Source organism: Magnolia sinica, chromosome 3, assembly GCF_029962835.1.
Source record: "Magnolia sinica isolate HGM2019 chromosome 3, MsV1, whole genome shotgun sequence".
NCBI classification, from domain to species: Eukaryota; Viridiplantae; Streptophyta; class Magnoliopsida; order Magnoliales; family Magnoliaceae; genus Magnolia; species Magnolia sinica.
Genome location: NC_080575.1, coordinates 110,077,224 through 110,100,828, shown reverse-complemented (window position 1 = coordinate 110,100,828; position 23,605 = coordinate 110,077,224). Strand labels below are relative to the sequence as shown.

At 40.0% G+C, this 23,605-nt stretch overlaps 2 protein-coding genes across 9 annotated transcripts in view; one reads left to right on the top strand and one right to left on the bottom strand.

The window, feature by feature from the left end:
* LOC131240684 (3'-5' exonuclease-like) overlaps positions 1-4,251 on the top strand; it is a 33,127-nt gene extending 28,876 nt beyond the window's left edge. For all 5 annotated transcript variants that reach the window (XM_058239082.1, XM_058239081.1, XM_058239085.1 and 2 more), the window contains 2 exons: positions 3,746-3,856; positions 3,956-4,251. In XM_058239082.1, coding sequence (XP_058095065.1) covers positions 3,746-3,856; positions 3,956-4,039 — 195 coding nt within the window. In that variant the 3' untranslated portion in view covers positions 4,040-4,251. The remainder of the gene's footprint in view (positions 1-3,745; positions 3,857-3,955) is intronic.
* Positions 4,252-6,082: 1,831 nt separating this feature from the next.
* Positions 6,083-23,605, bottom strand: part of LOC131240683 (uncharacterized) — a 31,944-nt gene continuing 14,421 nt past the window's right edge. The window contains exons 6-8 of one of the 4 annotated variants that reach the window (XM_058239077.1): positions 13,406-13,528; positions 13,248-13,335; positions 6,083-6,481 (exon numbers count right to left, since the gene is read on the bottom strand). In XM_058239077.1, the coding sequence (XP_058095060.1) occupies positions 6,294-6,481; positions 13,248-13,335; positions 13,406-13,528 (399 nt within the window). In that variant the 3' untranslated portion in view covers positions 6,083-6,293. Of the gene's footprint in view, positions 6,562-13,247; positions 13,336-13,405; positions 13,529-23,605 lie in introns of those variants that run through there. The other 3 variants (XM_058239080.1, XM_058239078.1, XR_009168838.1) reach the window with 3 other exon arrangements.

Here is a 23,605-nt window from a genome sequence, read left to right as displayed (position 1 = left end):
AATATTAACATGTCCATGATTCTTATAAAGAATATCACGTCCTGGGCATGACTTCAGGTATCTTAATATGCGATGTACAACATCTAGAGAGGCACCTTTGGCGAGTGCATGAATCGATTGACAATACTTACAGCTTGAGCAATGTTCAGTCTTGTAATCGTCAAGTAGATCAATTTTCCAACTAATCTATGATACATACCTGGATTTGTCAAATTCTCACCTTCAAATGCATGCAACGAGTGGTTCTGGTCCATAGAAAATAAAGATGGATGAGCACCTAATTTCCTAGTCTCACTTAGCAGATCAAAAGTATACTTTCTTTGGGATATGAAGATGCATTTGGATGAGTGGGCAACTTCAATCCCAAGAAAGTATTGCAATGGACCTAGATCTTTGATATCAAATTCTTTGCTCAACTTGTGCTTAACTTGATCAATAAACTCCAAGTCATCCCCAGTCACAACAATGTCATCCACATAGACAGTATAATAGTTCTGCCTTTTTGTTGGGTATGAATGAGATTGTATGATCTGCCTGACATCCGAAGGAGAGAATAACAATACCAAATCTAGCAAACCAAGCTCTGGGAGATTGCTTAAGGCCATAAAGAGCCTTTTTCAGCTTACACACCTTCCCATACTCTCCTGTAAGCTGAAAACCAGGGTCAGATTCGTATACACTTCTTCTGCTAGATCGCTATGAAGGAAGGCATTTTTAACATTCTGTCGGAACGTAGGCCAATCAAGATTGGCGGCCAAGGAAATAATCAAGCGGACCGAATTCAAATTTGCCACAGGTGAGAAGGTTTCATTGTAATCAACCCCAAAATGATGTGGAGCCTTTAACCACCAGATGAGCTTTGTAGTGCTTAATAGATCCATCAACCTGATACTTTATGGAGAACACCCACTTGCACTCAACTGTACTCTTACCTAGAGGTAATGGAATAAGATCCCAAGTGCCATTTTTATGAAGAGCAACCATTTCTGCTTCCGTTACTTGCTTCCAAGCAGGGACTGAAAGAGCCTCAAGCACTGACTTAGGAATAATGGAAGAGGAAATGGGGGCCAAGAACGCACGAATGATGGTCAAATAGACTTATGAGAGACAAAATTAGAAATAAGATTTAATGTGGGATGATGACTATGAGTACGAGAAGCAACAGGGGATTAAGGACTAGCAATAGGGATAGGATGAGAGAAGATACTTGAGACTAGAAGAGGAGCTATTGATACAGACGGTCCTCGACTGTCGGCAAACATAGGTGAGGACCCGCTTGGGTGCTAAGGGAGATGCAAAAGGAGAAGTATCAACAACTGGCATATGCAGAAAATGATTTGTCTTAATTGCATCAGTGTGTTCAGATGAAGAAGAGAAGAATATGCGATCTTCAAAGAAGGTCACATTCATAGACAAAATATTTCCTTGTAGATGAATCATAACACCTATAACTCTTAGGTTGAAGAGAATATCTAACGAAAATACACTTAATAGACCGATTGGCAAATTTGTCCCTGGATGGACCTAATGAATGCACAAAATAGACACAACCAAACACTTTAGGAGGGACAATAAACAAAGGACAGGTAGGTTTCAATACACATATTGGAATATCTCCCTTGAGGACACAGGTTGGCATTCTATTAATCAAATAATATGATGTTAACAAGGCTGCAGACCAGTATGACCTAGGGACCTTCATTCCTATCAAAAGAGAGCGAGTAACTTCAAGAAGATGGCGATTCTTGCGCTCTGCCACTCCATTTTGTTGTGGAGTCTAGGTACAAGAAAGTTGATGATGAATGCCATGCTCTTGGAGATATAATTTAAGTTATATGAGGCATACTCACCACCATTATCAGAATGAAGGTTCTGAATGGAACAATCATACTAGGTCTTGATCATCTGATGAAATGATCGAAACAAGTTAAACAATTCATCACGACGACGCATCAAATACACCCAAGTCACACGAGAGAAATCATCAATAAACGTAACAAAGTAAGAAAAATTATCCAGAGATGCAACATGACTATGCCCCCAAATATCGGTATGTACCAATGCAAACATTATCAAAACGATGCTCAACAATAGGAAATGAACTGCTAACGTATTTACTCAACTGACACATTTCACATTTAGAGTAAGCATCACTAATTTTATTAAATTGAGGAATAAGAGATTGTAAAGTTCTAACAGACACATGACAGTCTTGCATGCCAAATGGCAGCAGATGCTTTGTTGGACTCTAAATTCCATAACTGAGAAACAAATGAACGAGATGTGGCGGAAGACTAGCAGCAGCAAGCTTCCCTTGTCTCAAGAAGTTGAGACCACCATGCTTATACCCCACACCAATAATCCTCTCCGTACTCAAGTCTTGAAAAACACAATGAGATGGAAAGAAAGTCACACTGCAATTTAATATGCTAGTAAGAAATTTGCATTGAACTTATAGGAGTGTGAATTTAAGGACTTTCCTCATCTATAGCACGACCTCCAACAAAGACCTTATAAAGAGATTTTACTGAAAATCTTCCAGACTTTTCAAACAACCATCTCAAGGAATCCTTATCTGAAATCGACGGCTGCACATTGGACAACATTTGAAGCAAACTACATAACTCATCAATCTCTTCGATAAGGGACCATTCGAATGTTAATAATCAGACTATTTATTTTAGTTGACCAATGGATTCCAAGGTAATGATTGAACTGTTGAAACAAGTTCCTCTCTCTCCCTCTATAGCTAAGAGATCATTGATTCAAGGATATGATGGTATCCTGGGGTTTTTAATTTTGACAGGTGTGGCCCATTTTTCGATACCTTGGGTCCATAATTCATAATTCATGAGAGTGGAGCGATTGAGAAGGATGTTGCCCATAGAATTCAAGCTAGGTGGGAGAAATAGAGATGTGCCTCTGCTCAAACTGTTAGGGAAATTTTGTAGGATAGCTATAAGACAAGCCATGCTTTATAAGACGAGTGTTGGGCAGTTCAGGAACAACATGTCTATAGGTGAGTGTAGCTGATATGAGGATGTTGAGAAGGATGAGTGGCAAGATATGGAAGGATAAAATTAGAAGTTAATGCATTTGAGGGAACTTGGGAGTAGCACCAATAGGTAATAAGATGAGGGAAAGTAGACTTAGATGGTTTAGTCGTGTGCAATGGAGACCAAGAACCTCACTGGTAAGGAATGAGTTGGTACAAGTTGAAGGCTTGAAACTGCAAGGGTAAAGCCCAAAGGATGTGGATGGGGATAGTAAGAAAAGACGATGACCTATGGTCTAATTGAAGGTATGGTCCTTGATAGAGTGGAATGGCGGAATAGGATTCATGTAGCCGACCCCAATTAATTGGGAAAAGGTTTAGATGATAATGATGATGACGGTTATGGTCCGTGATTCAGTGATACATACCTTGATCCAATGTGACCCACCATTGATGGACCATGCAAAATCCTCCTATTGGAAGATCCTACCTAACCAATCGTTCTTTTCTCAGTCGCATGTGGACTGTTGCTGCATCTCTTTTCTGAACCATCTTTTTTCAGGCTGCTGATCAATGGGCTCGGCGAGGATCGTACAACACCAATAAAGCCTAAAAGTCTTGGTCTTGAAGCTTTAGGATGCTATTTTAGAACTGCCAATGTGTAATTGGTTATTACACTCATGTAGGCAGAAGTTTGCTCTAACAACTATTGAAGAGGTTTGATGATGCCATTTCATTTGCTGTTTGCAGTTGGAGAAACCCAACAAAATCAGAATGGGAAACTGGGAAGCCAATGCATTATCGAAGGGGCAACTCCAGTATGCTGCTACAGATGCTTTTGCTTCTTGGTACTTGTATCAGGTGAGACAAGAAAACGATGGCCCACTTATTTGAACAGCTCATATTTGCCTCTGTTTAATTATGTATATAAAAAATTTCAATCTCTGCATTTAACTGTAGGTGCTAAAGAGCTTACCAGATGCAGCTAACGACCAAGTTGTGGAGGAGAAAGCAAATGGTGTACATGATCACAAGGATCCTTGAATACAGAACGACTCGCTCAAATCATAATGGCCCTGCTGATCAGCACAAATGCAGTTTGCTGATTTGTAGGTTCCTGTACCCGTGGTTTGGTGATCCCAAATGTTTGATCAGATGGGCCACAACATGTGTGGGTGAATTACTTGAGCAACATCCAGATTAGAAGATCTTAACCTTTCAAAAGATGGTCTAGGAATAGGTGGTTAAGGAGAGAACAAACAATCAAAGTGTTGGGATCTCCCAATCTGGGTAAGCTTATGATCAACCACCATCCAGTGCGTCCCATTAGATCGTTGGTTTGGACAGCAAACTGTGAACTCGTGCGTACTGACTGTTACGTGTCTGCAAAACTGTAATGTTTGCTGGAGCAGTACCAAAAATTTCCGTCTTCAACACTATGCAGGTCCTTTGTGTTATTTAAGTGGGCATCATTGTTAAACATTTTGTACTCTAGAAATTATCAATGCAATGCAGAATAGATATGAAATTGCATTATTCTGATGATTTCTTACTGTTGGGTGATGTTTGGGTCTGACCTATGTAGTTCACAATGTCAGGGGACGGGTTGGAAATATAGAGTCTGTGTTGGCAATATTTGGCCTACCTCTTTTGGTCCATTGAAATCGATGATGGTCCCAGATCATACTAACCAAAAAATATGAGATCATTCATGCAAGACGGAAAAGAGATTTGCAGCACATGCCATGTGCGGCCATCATTTTTCTAGCTGTACCTTTTTTTTTTTTTTCCTTAATGCATGTGCGATGCACCTGATAGCCCACGGCATGTTCAAGGTGGACCAAATCCCACGTGCCATGGATTACCTATGTACCGCCTGTATGCAGTAAGATGATCTAGTTGATCGGCTGCCATTTCATAGTATGATGTTCTTGGGATGGTATGCATGTGATGTACTTACAGTGATCAAGGCACAATGTGAAAGGCCTGGATGGGTGGGCCTCTGGATCTGACCGTATCTATGCAATGTTAGAGACCCTTCGCACAAAGCTGAAGGTGTACAGCACTTGTCTACAAGTTTGCTTAACTACAGCAGCGGAAATGATCTAACCATCCCTCTGATCTTACAGTTGGGATGGCTCTTGGACACGATCAATGATTTATATTGTCTAAAATTGGTTAAATGGACAATAGATATTAACTAATTACTCCCTTTTCAAGTGAAAGTCTTCATGTATTCTTTTTATATTAGTCAGGCCATGTTCTAGTGATCCGGACAATTGCTGGGATCAGTATGGAGTAACCCCAACTATGTTCTAGATTGGATGCTATTGCTTCTATGACTGTTATCTCTGGTCATTGTTGCGTTCTCCCAAACCTTTTATCAGTGGGGTGCTGATCCAAAGGTTTAAAAAAGTAAAAATCTTCAGGTCAGGGAGGATTTTTAAGGCAGAGAAATGATTAGATACAATGGTGGTGGTATCGATTCCCTAGTGGGGGTGGCTAACAGTGAAGTGTGTACTGACAGTGGGGTGTGTACTTACAAGCTAACCAAAAAAAGGAAAAAAAGAAAGAAAAAAAAAAGATACAATGGTGTATGACGCACCCATTTGTTTTCCCAACATGTCCAGTGGAGAATATCCAATCCATGCAAAAGGTGGGATGCACAGCGATGATCACCAGGTGAAAATCAAGCCAATCTGGTCATTGGGTGAGTCCCACTAATACACTGATTTATATCATGAGCTCTCCATTGATTTTGATGTTGTCCAGCCCGATAAGTGGATTGGCCCAATTTTCAAATCTGGTCCTTATCATGAATGGTCCATCAAACGAGTGGACAGTTCAATCCAATTGCCCATCCAAACACATTTAACAGCCTATCTTGCTAGAGCCATGCATTTATCACATATCCATTCCTTTTCATCATTTTCATAATCATATCATGTTTAAATCAATGGATGTGCAGCCAAAAGGAGATACAACTGAACAGGAATCGGTCGTAAATGAGCCCTTTTCACATATATAACTTTACAAAAAAAAAAAAAAAAGAAACGAAAAAAAGAAAGAAAAGAAAAAGAAAAAAGAAGAAAAAAACAAAGTAATTTATTACCAATCAAAGGCAGGAAGAACATTACAGATATTATTCATGCTCGTCTCCGAGGTTTGTCGTCTCATCTTCATACCAAGACATGATTGTTGAAACTGCCCAACCTTCCCATGGGAGCTCTCTATATTCTGTCCTCAGATCTACCTTCACTTGGAAGCCCTGGTGAATTGCAAGGAAAGGTAGAGCTTTTCATCTGTTTACTGGATTGTGTCCTCTGCCCTGAAGTGCCATTGACATGACCTGCAGCCGGCCAGTTATCTCATTGAATGATGGGCGGACTGCAGGATCAGGCGACCAACACTCTTCCATTAGCTTTCTCCACTCGGGGTCACAATGATCAGGAATTGGTGGCCGAAGAGTGTTGTTCACAATCCCCCCTTCATCACAACAAGGCATACTATGTTACCAAGATAGTGTTATAAGAAGCATGAACAAATGGAATGTCTCTCCAAGGACACTGAAAAGAAAAAAAAAAGCTTGCAATAACAACAAATGATGAAAGTTCATGATCATAAACATTGACTAAGTTCAAACCTTTTTATCTTACTAGAACATCTCAAAAACCTTTTTTTATTTTTTTAGCATTGATGCTCTCATATCAGACAACTTGCCAACTTATAAGAGTGCCCAAAATATTCACACAACAGGTCAGGGTATTTTGGTTATTTGAAGGGTATGTTCCTTTCTTTCTTTGGATGCTTATGGGGCTTCCTAAAAGTCAATTTCAGTGGGCCCCACCATGATATGTGTTGAACATCCACACCGTGAATTTGGTGGGTCCCCTCCAGGTTTATGGGATGTCCCAAAAGTCGGCTGAATCCGGAACTCAGGCAGGCGGCACCATCTGAAACCATGTGAAATCATGCCTAACACATCTAAAGAACTTGGTGGGGCCTTCCTGAGTTTTGGAATGGTCTGAAATTTGGTGTGACCCCTCATCCAAGTGGGACATGAAGTGGACGGGCTGGATGTCTGAACCACATCTCAGTGGGCCCTTAAACAATCTGGAAGGTTTCAATGGGTGGGCATCCACTCTCAACGGTTGTCTGTGGTGTGGCCTCCCCAAGTCATGGATTGGCCTAATTTTTAGGTCCATGGCCCAACATGGAAGGCCGCATTTGATTGATGGGGTGGATGTCCAACACAACACGGTGAGGTCCACAAAGCTCGACCTTATAGTACCTTTCCCCTATGTGTGTGTGTGTAATGAAAGTATATATGTGATTGTAGACACCCCAATTTGGATAAATCCAGGAAAAAACATTTCAAACCCACATTGATGAAATTTCAGATGAATTTAGATGTTCTATTAAGATGGACGGTCCACCTTGGTTTCTGGCAAGAAAGCCTCTTCTAGGCGAGTAAAATTTACTCCCATGTCCAGGGGTGAGTAACTTTTACTGATGATCTTCGAGACGTGATATCTCCCTCATTTTAAATTAGCCCACTACTGATGGACCAAGCTAGCATTCGAGGGTGGTCCATGTCCCCATTTTTTGTCCGAGCTTTTTCGATAGTATCTAGATGATGAGATTTGGGTCCGGAAATTGCTAGATCCATGGCCTGCAATGATGAACGGCTATAAAAGGGTTGTAGATTTTATCTAGCCACCAGTGTTTTGAATAGCATCCGTAGTGTAACTATGACGCTACATAGCGTTAGTAGATAGCATAAGTCCCCCGTAATGTACGCTACAGGGGTCGTAGTGTATTTAGCGTACGTGTAGACAACCCTAGGAAGAAACACATGCTAAGAGGTTGAAAGGGTATGTGATTATATTGATAAAGGGTTGTGCGACCCAACCCTCCCACTTTCGCACCTAAAAATATTGGGTATGTTCAAAGGGCAAAGCTCTTGTAAAAATGGGTTGTAGGTTGAGTAATGTTTGAAATATCGGTATCGCGTTACATATCGCACCTAGGGCTGTACATCGAGCTGAGTCGAGTCGAGGTGGGCCAAGCTCGGTTCGACTCGTCCATGCTGTACTCGAGTTCGAGCTTGAGCTCGAGCTCGGCCTCAAACTCAATATTGAAGCTTGGCTTGTTTGCCAAAGCTGTCGAGTCGAGTTCGAGTCGAGCTAGTGGTTCAAGTCGAGTCGAGTTTACTCGAGTCGAGCTCGAGCTTGTTCATATCATCATATGTTAACTTATTAAATTTTTGGCTAAAAATTACAAATTAAATGTCTCATATGCTAATACCACATTACTAAAACATAAACCTCTAGATACTATCAGTATCATACCACAAAACCACATTTTGTCCTCAATAATCAACATCAATTCTAAAGAGTTAAAATATATCAAAAATTATAAAACTGTTCATGAAAATTTTTAAAGCTTATCTTCCTTCAAGCATTCTGGTCCACGTTTTCAATTCCATTGTCCTCTTCATACTCTTCAACATCGAAACTGCTACCGGCCCAAACTGGATGCAACCAATATTGTGTACATATCAGTGCTTCAACTGTATTCGAGGCGAGTGAGCTTCGATACTTGCTAACTACCCTGCTCCCAGTGCTAAAAGCTGATTTTGATGCCACGGTCAAAATTGGAATTGATAAAATGTCCCGTGCCATCAACGAAAGTCTAGGGTATTCACAAGCTCAAGACTTTCACCATTGCAAAATATCGAAATCATTATCTTGTATCCTTATGACCGGTTCCTTTAGATACTTCTCTACTTTGGATTCAATTTTCTACGTCTCCGTTTCGTCTTCGTCTAAAAAAGACATAAAGTCACGAAGTCGCTCGCCGGCAGTAGAAGAACCATCCGCAGTTTGAGAAGTACCTATTTTACTTGATGTTTCGGCCGAATTATCAATATATGATGCGAACAACTCTTCAATTGCAGCATTAATAATGGCGGTCTCCGCTGAAACTCTTCCAGAATTGGAATAAAGTGATCTGAAAACAAATCTAACCATTGCCATCTTGTATTGTGGATCAAGGACAACTACAATGGCCATTAACAAGTGGCATTCAGCCCAATACATCAAAGTTAATTTTTAATATTCTTATTCTCCTTATCCTACTTTAGATCAGATCCATAATTTTCGTCATCCAAGCTCGGGCTGGTGGTAGTATCCTCTCCAATATGATCATTAACCTCTCCTGAATCAGAAGGTGGATGGATTATTTCACCATGCTTTTGTATATATTCAGCTAATTTTTTCAAACTATTTTTATGAGCTGATCTATACGGAATACCCAAGTTTTTGTAGAATGAGGTGAGTTTGGAAATAAACTTTGATAGCTTCTTGCTTGTTGAGTTTGGTCCTACTTTTGCGTCATGTTGTTGAGGAGCACATCGTTGATATCTTGATAAATCTGCCTCTTCCTTGCTTAACTTCAAGGCTAATTGTAATTGTTCTTCTTCAAGTTTCTTAATTTAACTTCATTCTCCTCTTCCTCTTCCCTACTTATTCTCTTCACCCTCTCTATTTCAGAATCTTCGTTGATTAAAGCAGGTGTAACAGCCCACGCCCACACTGTATGATATTGTCCGCTCTGGGCACAGCCCGCATGGTTTTGTTCTTGGGGTCACCCCAAAAGGCCTCATGCAGTATAGGGTGACAACTCCACATATAGCTACCATTACTTCAAACGACACTTCCGATGTGGGACAAAGTTTCACCTTCACTGTGTGTACAGTAGCCTGCCAACCACACAGTAGCCTGCCAACCATCTTGGGGCCCGCCCACATGTGCCCGCCCACATGTGGCCACAGTGACGGGGCGTCACAACAGGTCTGTTATTGTATATCCTATGGCTAGTTCTATTCGGTGTGGGGGAGGGGATAGAAGGCTTCTTGTTGGAGTCTACAAGAGCCTAGTATAAAAATCATATCTCCTCTGATGCTTTGGGACATGGTTTTGCATCTCCCCCCCGACCTGGTAAGTGTAGTCTAAGCCGATTTGTTTTGTTAACAAATCTGCCCCCACACAATTTACATTGGATTTTCATTCTTCCAGAAGTTGGGGAGTACACTTGGGATCTATAATCTCAGATAGCAGTGGATGGATCATCTGAAGACATTGCTGGTTGTTGCATACTATTTAAAAACAAAGCATATTTAGCTTCTAACTAATTCTCTAAGGCTTCTTTTAGTTCCCAGAGCACTATAAGTTAGAGTGCTCCCTATTACATCCACACACGCACCTTCCATCTGGTAGGCCATATTGTAAAAAATCAGACCAGTTCATTCATCAAGTGGGCTGTAGCGCACAAGGCAAATGGAAGCGATTGCCCCATTTTTGAGCCAGACAATTCATACAGTCTAGCCCACACAAAGGGTAGGTTATGTGATTATTAACTTCCAAATGAGCATGATTTTAGGTCGTGAACTTGTGATTAATGTAAGTGGTTATTTTCTAACTCAAAAGGTTCAATGAATATTTGATGGTATTTGATAAATATTAGTCGCACATTTGGTTATAAATATAAACCATAAGGAAGACAAAGCACATATATGTGTGACGGCCAAAGCCAGCCACCACAACACATCCTTAACCCCAACCCGACCCAACCCAACCCACCCAAACCCGTCCCAAACCTCAACTTGACCTAATCCAGCCTCCAATCTACAAATTTATAAAATAAATCTCCAATCAAATAAATCTATAAGTTAAATTAAAAAAAAAGAAGTTAAACACCTACCTCGGAGAGATTGGAAGAGAGAGAGATCGGGCCGAGTCGAGATTGGGCGCAGTCGCGCTGGTTCGCTCGGCGAGATGGGGAGAGTGAGAGAGAGAGATAGAGATGGGCCAGATGGCCGTGCGGGCGCCGGGCAACGTGCTGGTCCAATGGAGTGCTGGGCGGGCGTGCGGGCAGTGGGTGGGTGGGGTAGAGAAGAAAGGAAAAGGGAAAAGGGAAAGAGGGCAGAGGGGTCGGTCGGGTGTAGCTAGGGTTTTTTTTTTTTTTTTTTTAAATTTAAAAAACTTAAACTTACAACTTATATATATATATGATTTAAAAATTTTAAAATTATTAATCGAGCTGAGTCGAGCTCGAGTTCGAGTTCAAGTTGAGTTGAAATACCTCCTGCTCGAACTCGGCTCGAACTCAACTCGAGCTTCACAAAAAAGGCTTGACTCGACCCGAATTGGCCATTCAAGCCGAGTCAATCCGAGCTGACTCGAGACGAGTTAAGCGAGTTTTTCGAGCTAGCTCGACTCACGAACAGCCCTAATTGCACCCTTGGGAATACGGATATGCATTGGTTATCGCATGGGATATATCGGTTGTATCGCGTAATGTATCGCTATTGTTGAAAACATGGGAAAACATTGGGAAATTGGTCTAATTTTTCAATGAAACTTCAGTGATCGTTAAAAAAGACATCAACACACTTATAAATCAAAACATTGGGAAATTGGTCTAATTTTTCAATGAAACTTCAGTGATCGTTAAAAAAGACATCAACACACTTATAAATCAAAACATTAGTGCACATAATAGGTTTTCTTTGTACGGGGTCCTAATCTATGCGCTATCTAACTGAAGATGTCTGGAAACACAAGCAATACATTCAAAAGTAAAAGACGAATCACTAGATCAGGTCACATACATGTTTGATTTAATGTTTGGACACAAATATTGCAACTGATTTACGAGAAACTGAAAAAAAAATTGATTTTTTTTTGCAACTTGACCCATCTCCTCCAAATCTCGAAATCGAAACCCTCAATCCATGATTTTTCATGCAATTTGACACTGATTCAACATGATTTACAAAAAAAAAGGATCGAAAATCGAAAATGCTCACCAGATCGAATATATGTGATATATCCCACTACTTGTGTGTTTCGTATAGCACAGGTGGGATACAAGATATATCGTGGGATCTATCGGCCGATATCATCGATATTTAAAACATTGGTCAAGTCTAGAAGCAGTTGTAGGTGACCAGTAGTCTTATAATATGATTTATAAGCATAAATCTCAACTATATATAACAAAGGCAGCATTTGGCCACTTTTAGAGTGCCCCTGCCACTAGTGTTTTAAGTATCGATGATATCGGCTGATATATCCCACGATATATCTTGTATCCCACCTATGCGATACGAAACCTATGTTCAATTCGATGAGCATTTTCGATCCCCCCCTCTCTTTTTTTCTTCTATAAATCATGTTAAATTGGCGTCAAATTATTACAAATCCATGATTTTTCATGTAAACCTTTTTCATGTTTTACATGAAAAACCATGGATAGGGAGCTTTAATTTTAAGATGTGGAGGAGATGGGCCGAGTTGCGGAAAATTGAAAAAAAATAAAAAATTTCCAATTTCTCACAAATAGGTTGCAATTTTTGTGTCCAAAGATGCATGTATCCTGATCTATTGATTCTTCTTTTGAACGTATTGCTTGTGTTTCCACACGTCTTTTTACATTTATAAATTATATGAATATACTTGCATCAATTCAGTTAGACAGCGCATAGATTAGGACCCCATACAAAGAAAACCTATTATGTGCACTTGTTTTTCGTAATGTATTGATTTATAAGTGTGTATTGATGTCTTTTTTAACAATCACTGAAGTTTCATTGAAAAATTCGACCAATTTCCCAATGTTTCCTCATGTTTCCAACAACGATACATTATGCGATACAACTGATATATCCCATGCGATAACCGATATGTATCTGTATTCCAAGGGTACGATATGTAACACGATACCAATATTTCTAACATTGCTTGCAACTAGTCATGGGGAGGGGCATAAAAGTTTGGAAAATGGGAATGCCTTTGACACTTTAACTGAGGGTATTTTTGTCATTGCATTCTTTCATGCGAGTAGCCCACTCCCATTGTTTGCTCCTCTTTTCATGTAGCCCGCACTGATGGTAGTATTACGGAACTAGTTCAACAAAGCCTATGGGGATCACCATGACATTGTGAAATTTGAGTGGCGTTGGGTTGCCTACTATCAAAACCATTTTTGGCACCCTTCTCTCTCTATGCATGTAAGCTGCTCCCACACAAACATTATTGTCTCAATTGGCATTCAAAATTAGTCAGCAATCTTCAAATTTTGGGGTTGATATGTCTGCTACCTTTGAAGATATTCATGACAGTTAAATCTTTAGAATATGGATCATATGCGTTGCACTGAAATTTTATTGTCAAGCTACGAAGCTTACCTATGATTGCACCGCAATGCATATTGGCGTAGGGCTCCTCCCCTGTAAGGATCTCCCACATTGCAATACCAAACGAGAAAACATCAACCTGTCGAAACCCAAAGGACCTTTTTAATTGTTTCCACATGGCTGAAGTGACCACTAAAGAATAGGCCTACCTTTTCAGATACCCGACTACTGCTACCATTCAATAATTCTGGTGCCATCCAAGGAAGAGTTCCTCGAACACCACCCGAAACCAGAGTATTGCGCTTGATTCTCGACAATCCAAAATCCCCAACCTGTGAAAGCCAAGTCCCAATAAACAGTGAGTGACATTGATAATATAAGCAACAATAAAAAACCAAAACTGAAGAAGTTTTGTCAACCCACTGATCCACCATGCTTTTAATTATTATAAGATTCTATTGTTCACTCTTTAAGAATGCTAAGTTTCACACAATTTGTAATGGCGAAGACATCAACATCGTCATAATAATCTTGCCCAGCTGCATACATATGGAAATTTAAAAGTCCAAGCACCTTCTCCAAAATTTCCGCAAATAATCATTGACATTGTTTCTTACGGTTTATGAGTTGAATCTTACAATTCACTAAACCATAGTCTGAAAGGGAAGTGGGTTATGCTCATGATTCATGATTCGAATCTTATAATTCCATTAAAAAAAGGATCATAAAACCTTGGCCCGAATCATGAGAGTTTTGTTACTGTTTTCTCTTTTAGTTGTAAGCAATTTTAAGAGTTATTTATTTATTTATTTATTTTGTTTTTTTTATACAGAGTTTTGGATTTATTTTTTTCAACACGCTAAACCATACAACAGAGAATCTTTAGCTTTCCTTTGACATTGGCAAATTTCAAACCAGTTTTATTTTTTTATGATAATGTCAAATCAGTTTCTTCCTACGTGTTTCCACATCAACGGATGGTCATTTTGATATCTTGAGAGAGTTTTGATGGAAACAATCGAAAGTTGTGATTCCTAAGTCAAATCATTGCAGTAGTCTGTTTGTTTCTTTGCAGGGTCACCTTTTCTCTCAGAGAAGTGGCGAGCTCGGGCGGAGCGGCTGGTGTCGATCTTGGTGGTTGTAGCAAATATTCGAAGAGAAGTTAGCAATACTCACAAAAATTGCACCACCAAGTATTTCAATATGAAATTGGAACTTATGTGCCATGCAACTTAAGCCAAGGAGGACAATGGCAATGTCAATATAGTAATATTGATGTTCATAATGCTTCCACGCCTATCAAAATGTTTCAATAATTATAGATGTACTTTCATAAACTACAATCCATTTCCATGGGTGGCTCGTTTTGATCTCTTCACAGTTTTTTCTTTTCTTTTTCTTTCTTTCTTTCTTTCTTCTTCTTCTTCTTTTTTTTTAAATTTTTTTTTAATTTTTTAATTTTTATTTTAAATATGAAAAGATGACTAAATATTATAAAAAAGGTTGAAGAAACAAAAACACAAAGACCCCAAAAACATGGAGTGACCCTCTTGTTGCTCCAACCTAAGCAACCCACAAGTGAAGAAAGCAAAAACAAATTACAGGGCCAGCAATCCCAAAGGCCCTACCTGAAATCAAGGAGTCAAGAAAACACCAAAGGCAATCAACTAATCCGATCTCCCAAAGTTGAGTCTCCCAGAAATCAGACTATACATCATTACTTTTAAATGATGGATGTGGATCTGGAATAGATGCATATTTTTTTTCCCATGTTTGCTTGATTTTTAAATTAGTAGTTTGGACAAATCTTCCAATTAAATATTCAATTCAACCCCCTTATACAATTTGCAATCAGATTTCAATCTCCGGAACACTAATCATAATCATCTAAGACTTATCCCACGCAGAATCAATTGGTGCTACTCATAAGTTCCTTCAAATGCATTCATTTCTATTTTTGTCCTTCATAGTCTTGCCACTCATCCATCTCAACATGCCTCATATTAGCTATGCTCATCCTACAAACATGTTGTTCCTTAGCTGCCCAACATTCTGTCCCATTGAGCATGGCCTGTATTATTGCTATCCTATAAAATTTGCCTTCAATTTCATTGGTATACAGCGATCACAGAACTCTAAAGGCACATCTCCACTTCATCCACCCCACTTTAATTATATAAGCAACACCCTTCTCAATCTCCACTCTCATGTTTTTTTTTTTTTTGGGGTCTCTCCACTCTCAAGAATTATCAACCAAGATATCAAAAATGGTTATTTATTAGAAGGCCCGCTCAAGGGCAGGAAAAGAATACAATGCGAAACTAAGAGGAGAATCAACATAAAGCTGACAGTGAGGATCTGGAAGGAAACATGAGGTGAAGTAGCAATGGAGGTGGGGGAGAAAGGATGGGATGTAGGAGAGAGATGAAGGTGTAGGAACTGGGTGCTCTGACAGATCTCTGGATGCTCGAGGGGACACATGTCGAATGCAACAGCGAGAGGAGGTAGGTGGGTTCGTGGCAGCAGATGAGAGGAGAAGCGGAACCAAGGTTGCTTGCAGGAGCATAGGGGGAGCAGCATGGAGTGATGTGTATTCGGCGGAGCAGGAGAAGGATGGATCATTTAATGCATGTGGGATGTGTGGCAAGCAGGGAGTTAACAGAGAATGGCAGCAGCTTTTGCACTCTGACACTTGTTCAAAGCCAAGACCGGATGGCAACAAGAGATGGAGTCAACATAGGAGGGCAGCGGGGCATTAAATAAAGTTCTGATGCTCGGCTCATTCTCTGACAAGGGAGATACGATGGTGCCTTTTCTGAGCAACATGTGGACGTAGGAAGCTGCTGCAGTAGAAACTTTGCAGTGCACTGTGACACTTGGAGTAGGGAGAGGAGAGATGAAAGTGGTTTGTGTGCGGGAGGAGTCCTGTGCGTCTTTCGACTTTCAAGCGGCACATGCCCTATCATCTTTAAGTTCCCCTAGATGCAAAGTGAGGTATTTCTCGATCCCGAACAGAGGAACCATCTCTGCAATGACTATTAGTGGAGAGCAGCGATCGAGAGACCCAGCGATCTCGATGCTGGTTCGAGTTTCTCTGGAGTTGAAGGGATCGAAGGCAGCTTCGACCACTGTGGCAGATGTGGGGTTCAGATTGGACAGAGCATCAAGCAAGCTGGTTGCAGCAGAAGAGGTAGACTGTGGGTTCAAAGCTGAAAATTGGGAGCTGATGATGTACGATCATAATGGAGCGGAAGAGATAGCAGAAGCATTAGTTATTTCCCCCTTTCAGATGGCAGTTACAAGCATTGAGGTAGATAGGCAGATCTCAACAGGAGTCTCTAAGGTAGCATTGATCCAAGGAAAAACAAAAGGAAGTCATGTTTCAATGATAAAAGGTATGCAATGGGTTTGGGAAGCACCGGTAAATGTGGGTAGGGTGATTTGGGGTCACCCTTTGGAGAATGTGAAGTGGACTATATTGCTCGTTTCCAACTCATCGAAAGTAGGGGAATTCAGAAAGAGAAGGTGTCAGCTCAGCAGGAGGTTCTAAGAATTCCAAGGGGAGTGAGAGAGTTGATGGGACTCAGGAACTCCAGCCATAGGAAGGGGGAAAGGGAGGAAAGGAAAAGCCCCAAAAGGAGAGAGGAATTTTTCTGATATGAGATAATATAGGCTCTCAATAGAAGTTCTTGGCTGGAATGTGTGTGGCCTGGGCTGCCCCCTGAAACAAGCCCAAATCAAGGATATATGCAAGCGTTATGAGGTACAGTTGGTTGCACTGCAGGAGAACAAGATGAACTCTCTAAATCAGAAAATCGTTGATGATATCTGGATGAGAAGTGAAGGATTAGGTGGTGAAGGATGCGGTGGGTGTGGCGGAAGGGGTGGTCATAATATGGAATACCTCAATATGGGTGAAAGAAGAATGGAGTGGGGATTTTTCAGTGCCAAACTGTTAGTGCTTCTAAGGGGATGTCGCGTCAGATGGGCCTTTTCGGCAATCTATAGACCGAACCCTCCGGGGCAGCGAACTAATTTCTGGGCAGAGAAACAGCTGGAAGTAAATGGAGAGTGCCTTGGTGTGTAGGGGGGAATTTCAACGTAACCAGGTTCTCCTTTGAAAAATCTACAGGGGTTTAAATAACTCGGAGCATGTCAGAGTTCTTGGCATGGGTGCAAAGAAACGAATTAATAGATCTTCCAATGGGTGATGTAAGTTTCGCATGGTCTAACAGACAAGAAAAACCCATTTAGTCCAAGATTGATAGGTTTTCATTTCAATTGGGTGGATTGAGAAGCGCCCACTGATAACCCAGCGTGGTCCACCAAGAACTGTCTCGGACCATTGTTCGATTCTTCTAGAAGTAGAGGAGGATGATTGAGGACCTAGATCGGTTAGGTTCAAGCTTGCATGGTTTAAAGTGGATGGATTTGCAGAGCCGATTAAGGAATGGTGGGTTTCATTTGTGGTAGAAGGCTATCCGGGCATCGTCCTATTCCAAAAGTGGAAGGTTCTTAAAGGGAAAGATCATCAGGTGGAAAAAGGAAGTGTTCAATAGTTGGGAACACAAGATGGGTGCTATCCTCAATGAAATGCAGGCAATGGATAAGAAGGGGGCACGTCAAGAGCCTATCAAAGAATATAAAAGTTGCCTGAAGGAGGAAAAGAGTGAAAACAACATTCAAGGGCTACCTGGCTGAAGGTAGGGGGTAATGACACCAAAATTTTCCATGATTTAGCAAGCATAGGAGCTAGGACCAACAAAATCCATAGCGTGATGGTGGATGGCGTCAGGGTTGAGGAAAAAGCCAAGGTGGGGGAGGCTTTTGTCAGATTCTATCAACAACTGGTTACAAATGAAGATTTGCGGAGGCCGTGGTTGGATAATCTAACTTTCCGATCTATCTCTGTGGAGGAAGTGGCTTTTCTGGAGAGGCCGGTCTTCGAAGTAGAAATCAAGGCAATAATGGATGAATCAAGGTGTTCCGTAACGGTAATGGTGGCCGTAACGGCCACCACCATTCCCTTTACAATACGGGGCATAACGGCTGTTACGGCCCCATAATGGCCGTTACAGTCTCTCTTTTTTATTTTTTATTTATTGAAAAAAATTCCCTAAAAACCTGTATTTGCCCCATAATGTTGATTAAAAAGTATGAAAAACCTATATATGTCCCGTAATAGACCATTACGAGGCTATTATGGCCTTTACAGGGGACATAACGTGTCGTTAACAACAATTACGGGTCATTTTTTTTTTCCATAATGGCTGTTACGACCGTTACGACCCTGTAACGTGTAACGGTTGCCATCGTTACCTTTACATAACAACCTTTACGACCCCGTAACGGCCTTAACGGCACACCATGGGATGAATTGGGGAGGGACAAGCCTCCAGGGCCACATGGTTTTCTCCTAGTGTTCTTCCGAATCTTTTGAGGTTCAGTAAAAAATGATGTTGTTGCTTTTCTCCGTGAGTTTTTCGAGAGTGGTACACTCCTGGTTGAGCTCGATGCATTGTTCATTGCACTGATTCCAAAGGAGGGTGCAGACAGTTTGAGGAACTTTAGGCCAATAAGTTTAATTGGACCCCTTGGCCAAGATTTTATTCAAGAGATTTTGAGCCACTATCGAAGGGTTATATCCAAGGTCCAAGGCGCTTTTGTAGAAGGTAGACAAATATTGGATAGTCCATTGATTGTCCCCGAGTGTATTGCTTCCAGGTACAAGGCAAAAGCGGCATAGTTTGCAAACTAGACTTGGAAAAGGCGTGTATGATCATGAGGAATGGAACTTCCTAGATGACATGTTAGGTCGTCTCGATTATGGGGATAAATGGAGGAAATGAATTCAAGTGTGTGTCGCATCTACCAAGTTTTCGCTCCTAGTCAATGAGTCACCAAAAGGTTTTTTTTTTTTTTTAAAAAAATAAAAAATAAAAAATCATCTAGAGGTCCACAACAAGGGGGATATGTTATTGTCTATTCTCTTCATCGTGGTGACAAAAGCTCCAAGTAGAATGTTGGATAAAGGAGTCTCACAGGGCCTACTAAACAAATTCAAGGTGTATAGGGGAGACCTTCAACTATCCCATCCTCAAGTTGCAGATGACACCATATTGTTTTGCAATGCAAATAATTCCCAAGTGGACAATCTGAGAAAGGTTATATGCAATGTTTTAAATATCATTATCGCATAATGTATCACACCCTTGGGATACAAATACAGATCAGTTATCACATGGGATATATCGATTGTATTGCGTAATGTATCACTGTTGTTGAGAAACATTGGAACATTGGGAAATTGTTTAAATTTTTCAATGAAACTTTAGGGATTGTTGAAAAAGACATCAATTCACACTCAAAAAATCAATACATTACAAAAAAGTGCACATAATAGGAGTTTCCTTTGTATGGGGTCCTAATATATGCATTGTTTAACTGAACTGATGCAAGTATATTCAAAGTCTATTCATGTAACTTATAAACTTAAGAAGACATGTATGGAAACACAAACAATACATTCAAAAGCAAAAGGTGAATCACTAGATCAAGTTATATACATGTTTGATTTTGTGTATGGATACAAAGATTGCAACTGAATTGCGAGAAATTGAGAAATTTCGATTTTTCCCAATTTTCTGCAACGTGGCCCATCTCTCTAAATATCAAAATCAAAGCTCCAAATCCATGATTTTTCATAGAAAACATGAATAATCATAGATTTATAACCATTTGACACTGATTCAACATGATTTACAAAAAAAAAAAAAAAAGGATCAGAAATCGAAAATGTTCACTGGATCGAATAGGTGGGATATATCGGCACTACCTAAGCGTTTCGTATCGCACAAGTGGGATACAAGATATATCGTGGGATATATTAGCCAATATCGTCGATATTTAAAACACAGGTTATATGTTGTTTTGCAGCGATCTTGAGCTTAAAAGTAAATTCTCATAAATGCAATAATTTGAGAATAGGCAATGTTTAAATTGTCGAAATTTTTTTCGAATTGTCGCCAATAATTTCACCCTCGCTGGCCCTTCAAAACCAAAAATCCAAAGTTCGTTTCTCTTTAGGATATCAGCAAGATTTTGTCGTTTTTTTTTTCTTCTGAATTTCTCCGATTTTTTTTTTAAATTTTTTTTTTTTTGAATTTTCGCCAATAAAATCGGGTGAGGGTAGAACGTAAATACTAGAAAATAAAAAAATAAAACAAAATAAATTAGAAATACCTCTTTTCGGAAGATGAGAAGTGATTGGATTGTGTGCCAGTCTTCAAAAGTATGAAATAACAAAAAATATCCAAGGATTTCAGCGAGCTTTTCCTAATCTTATTGGGGTTTTCCATCGAAACTTCCTCCCATGCAATATTCTCATTCTTGGAAAGAATTAACATTGGGAAGATTCTTTCTAACATGATTTTAGGGTGAAAAAAAATCAGGATTTTGTTCCGCTTTTGTTTGTGGGTGCAAATTGAACTTTAGGGTTAAAAGAAATCTTAGGTTCCTTCTTTCCCTTTGCACGCAACTTAAGTTGCGACCAGTGATTGTGCGACTCTGTGGGTTCCACCTCAATGTATGCTTTGTATATCTATGCCATCCATTCATTTTTCCATGTCATTTTAGGGCATGGGATGAAAAATGAAGTATATCCAGATTTTAGGTGGACCACACCACAAGAAATAATGGTCATTAAATACCCACCATTAAAAACATCCCAAGGTCCACCATAATGTTTATTTGCCATTTAAGTTGTTCATAAGGTCACACAGACCTGTATGAAAGGAAAACACAAATACCAACTTGATCCAAAACTTTTCTAGCCCACAAAATTTTTTTAATGGTCAACGACTATTGTTTCTTGTGGTGTGGTCAATGGTCCACCTAAGATTAGGATCTATTTCATTTTTTGACCCATACTTTGCAATGAGCTAGCAAAACGGATGGATGACGCAGATATACAACAAATGTATTGAAGTGGGTCCCATGGCCAGGTCCCACCCACATCGCTGGTTAGGGGCAACTTGCAAAAGCCTTTAACAGGAACTTCTTGTGATAGGAAGCTAGTTGGGGCTGTGGGGGCCATCATGATGTTTGTTAGAAATCCACCCCATTGGTCTGATTTTTCAGATGACGTTTGGACATGGGCCAAAAAATGAGGCATATCCAAAACCCAAGTGGGCTGCATGACATGAAAAAAGTGGATAGGGAAATGCCGATCGTTAAAACCACCCTGGGCTCCATCGTGATGCATATATGCCATCTAAACCATTCATAAGGTCATCCTTATTGGGATGAACTAAAAACACAAAAATATTAGCCTGATTGGATACTTCTACAGCCCCACAAATGTTTCAATGGTGGACATTCAATCATCACTATTTGCTATTGTTCGGCCCACCTGAGTTTTGGATCTGCCTCATTTTTGGGCCCATCTCCTAACATGGTTTGGCAAAACGGATAGATGGAGTGGATGTCTCGCAAACATCACGATGGGCCCCATAGTTTCTTGTTGCAGGATGTTCGTGTTGCGTGTGTAGAACTTTAGGGTTGTGTAAGCTTGAGCGACAGGAACCAATGATTTGGGTGGGACCTTAATAGTAGGGCCCACCTTGATGTATGTAATGTATATCTATGACATCCGTTATGTTCTATTAGCTTATTTTAGGGAATGGTCCCAAAAATGAAGCAGACACAAATTTCAGGTGGACCACATTGTCCACACCATAGGAAACAATGATTATTGACCAATCAAAACCTTGTGTGGGACAAAAGTTTTGGATCAAGTTGATATTTGTTTTTTACTTTCATCTAGGTCTGTGTGACCTTATCAATAGGTTGGATGGTCAATAAACATTATGGTGGACCCTAAGAAGTTTTTAATGATGGGCTTTCAATGACCATTGTTTCTTGTTGTGTGGTCCACCTAAAATTTGTATCTGCTTCATTTTTGGGACCATGCTCTAAAATAAGTTGGCAAAACATATGAATGGCATGGATTGATGTGATGGTTGGATGGATGGTTATGATGATTCGTTAGATGGATAGACAGATTAGATGGTTAGATGGATTGGTATGAGTAGAGGATGACTTGTGAACAATATTGCCAACATGTTAAGCTGTGCCAGACGGGTGTATATGTTAAATTTCATTTATTTTTACATGTCTTAGTTATTATACGATGACTGCATTTATATTATATAATTCATTTTGGTTACTATTGAAGTGATTTCATACGACATTACATGCTTTTAACCCCTATTAAATGAAAAGTTGTATGTATGCATTCCTTTTGCAAATTTTTTATTCTTAAATATGCAAATATGTGTATTTAGGCATCTCTTGAAGTTTCACTGAAAAATTCCGTCATTTTTCCATGTTTTCCTTTGTTTCTCTTGCATTTCCAGTTATCGGTGATAACGATATTTTATCTTTATCCCCGGCCAGCGAAACTTGTAGCAATACCAACAACTCGAACACTAGGTATAGGTTTTACCCAAGGAGGTGGTTAAGAATCTGGCAGTGGTGTTTGGATGCGACGCCGGAACGTTTCCATCTATAGACTTGGGGTTGCCTCTATCTATTAGGAAACCCACCTTTGAGATCAAGTTATTGAAAGGTTTGAAAAGAAATTGTCGTCATGGAAGTGGCGAAATTTATCCTTGGGTAGAAGGATTGTCAAAATCAAGGTAGCCCTAACGAGTCTCCTGTTATATTTCTTTTCTCTCTTTAAATGCCCTATGGGAGTGATAAAGAAAGTGGAAAGGCTAAGGACGCATTTTTATGGAAGGGAGTAGAGGAGAAAAGTAAAATCCATCCTATGAAATGGGAAGATGCGTGTAGACTAAAGAAAAATGGAGGTGCAGATATGATGAAGTTGGAAATAATGAATAAGGTGCTTCTTGGTAAATGGCTTTGGAGATATGGCTTTGAAAAGGACAGTTTGTGTTAGGAAATATTTGTTAGGGAGTACGAGGAAGAGGAAATTGGATGGTGGTCGAAAAAGTCATCCATATACAAGGCTACAAGGATGTGGAAGGCAATTGTGGGAATGGAGGGGAGATTTGAAGAAGAGGTGGGATTTTTAGTACGAGATGGAAGAAGGGTAAGATTTTGAGAAGATGTATGGTTGGGAAATAGAAGATTAAAAGATAATTATCTAGGACTAAGTGTCCTCAGATCTGGAAATAAATATAGCTCAGTGCTTTATGTGGCAAAGTTTTAATGGAGTTTGGACTCCACCATGTAGAAGAAATTTGTGAGAAGAGGTGAAAATTTTAAATTTAACATAACGGTTCTCGGGTGTTGTGCTTTGTTTGCAACCAGATTTGATGAAATGCTTGAGGACAAGTCGGGATGCTTTTCTATTAGATCCTTTTATAGGAAGCTTAGCGCCCCCG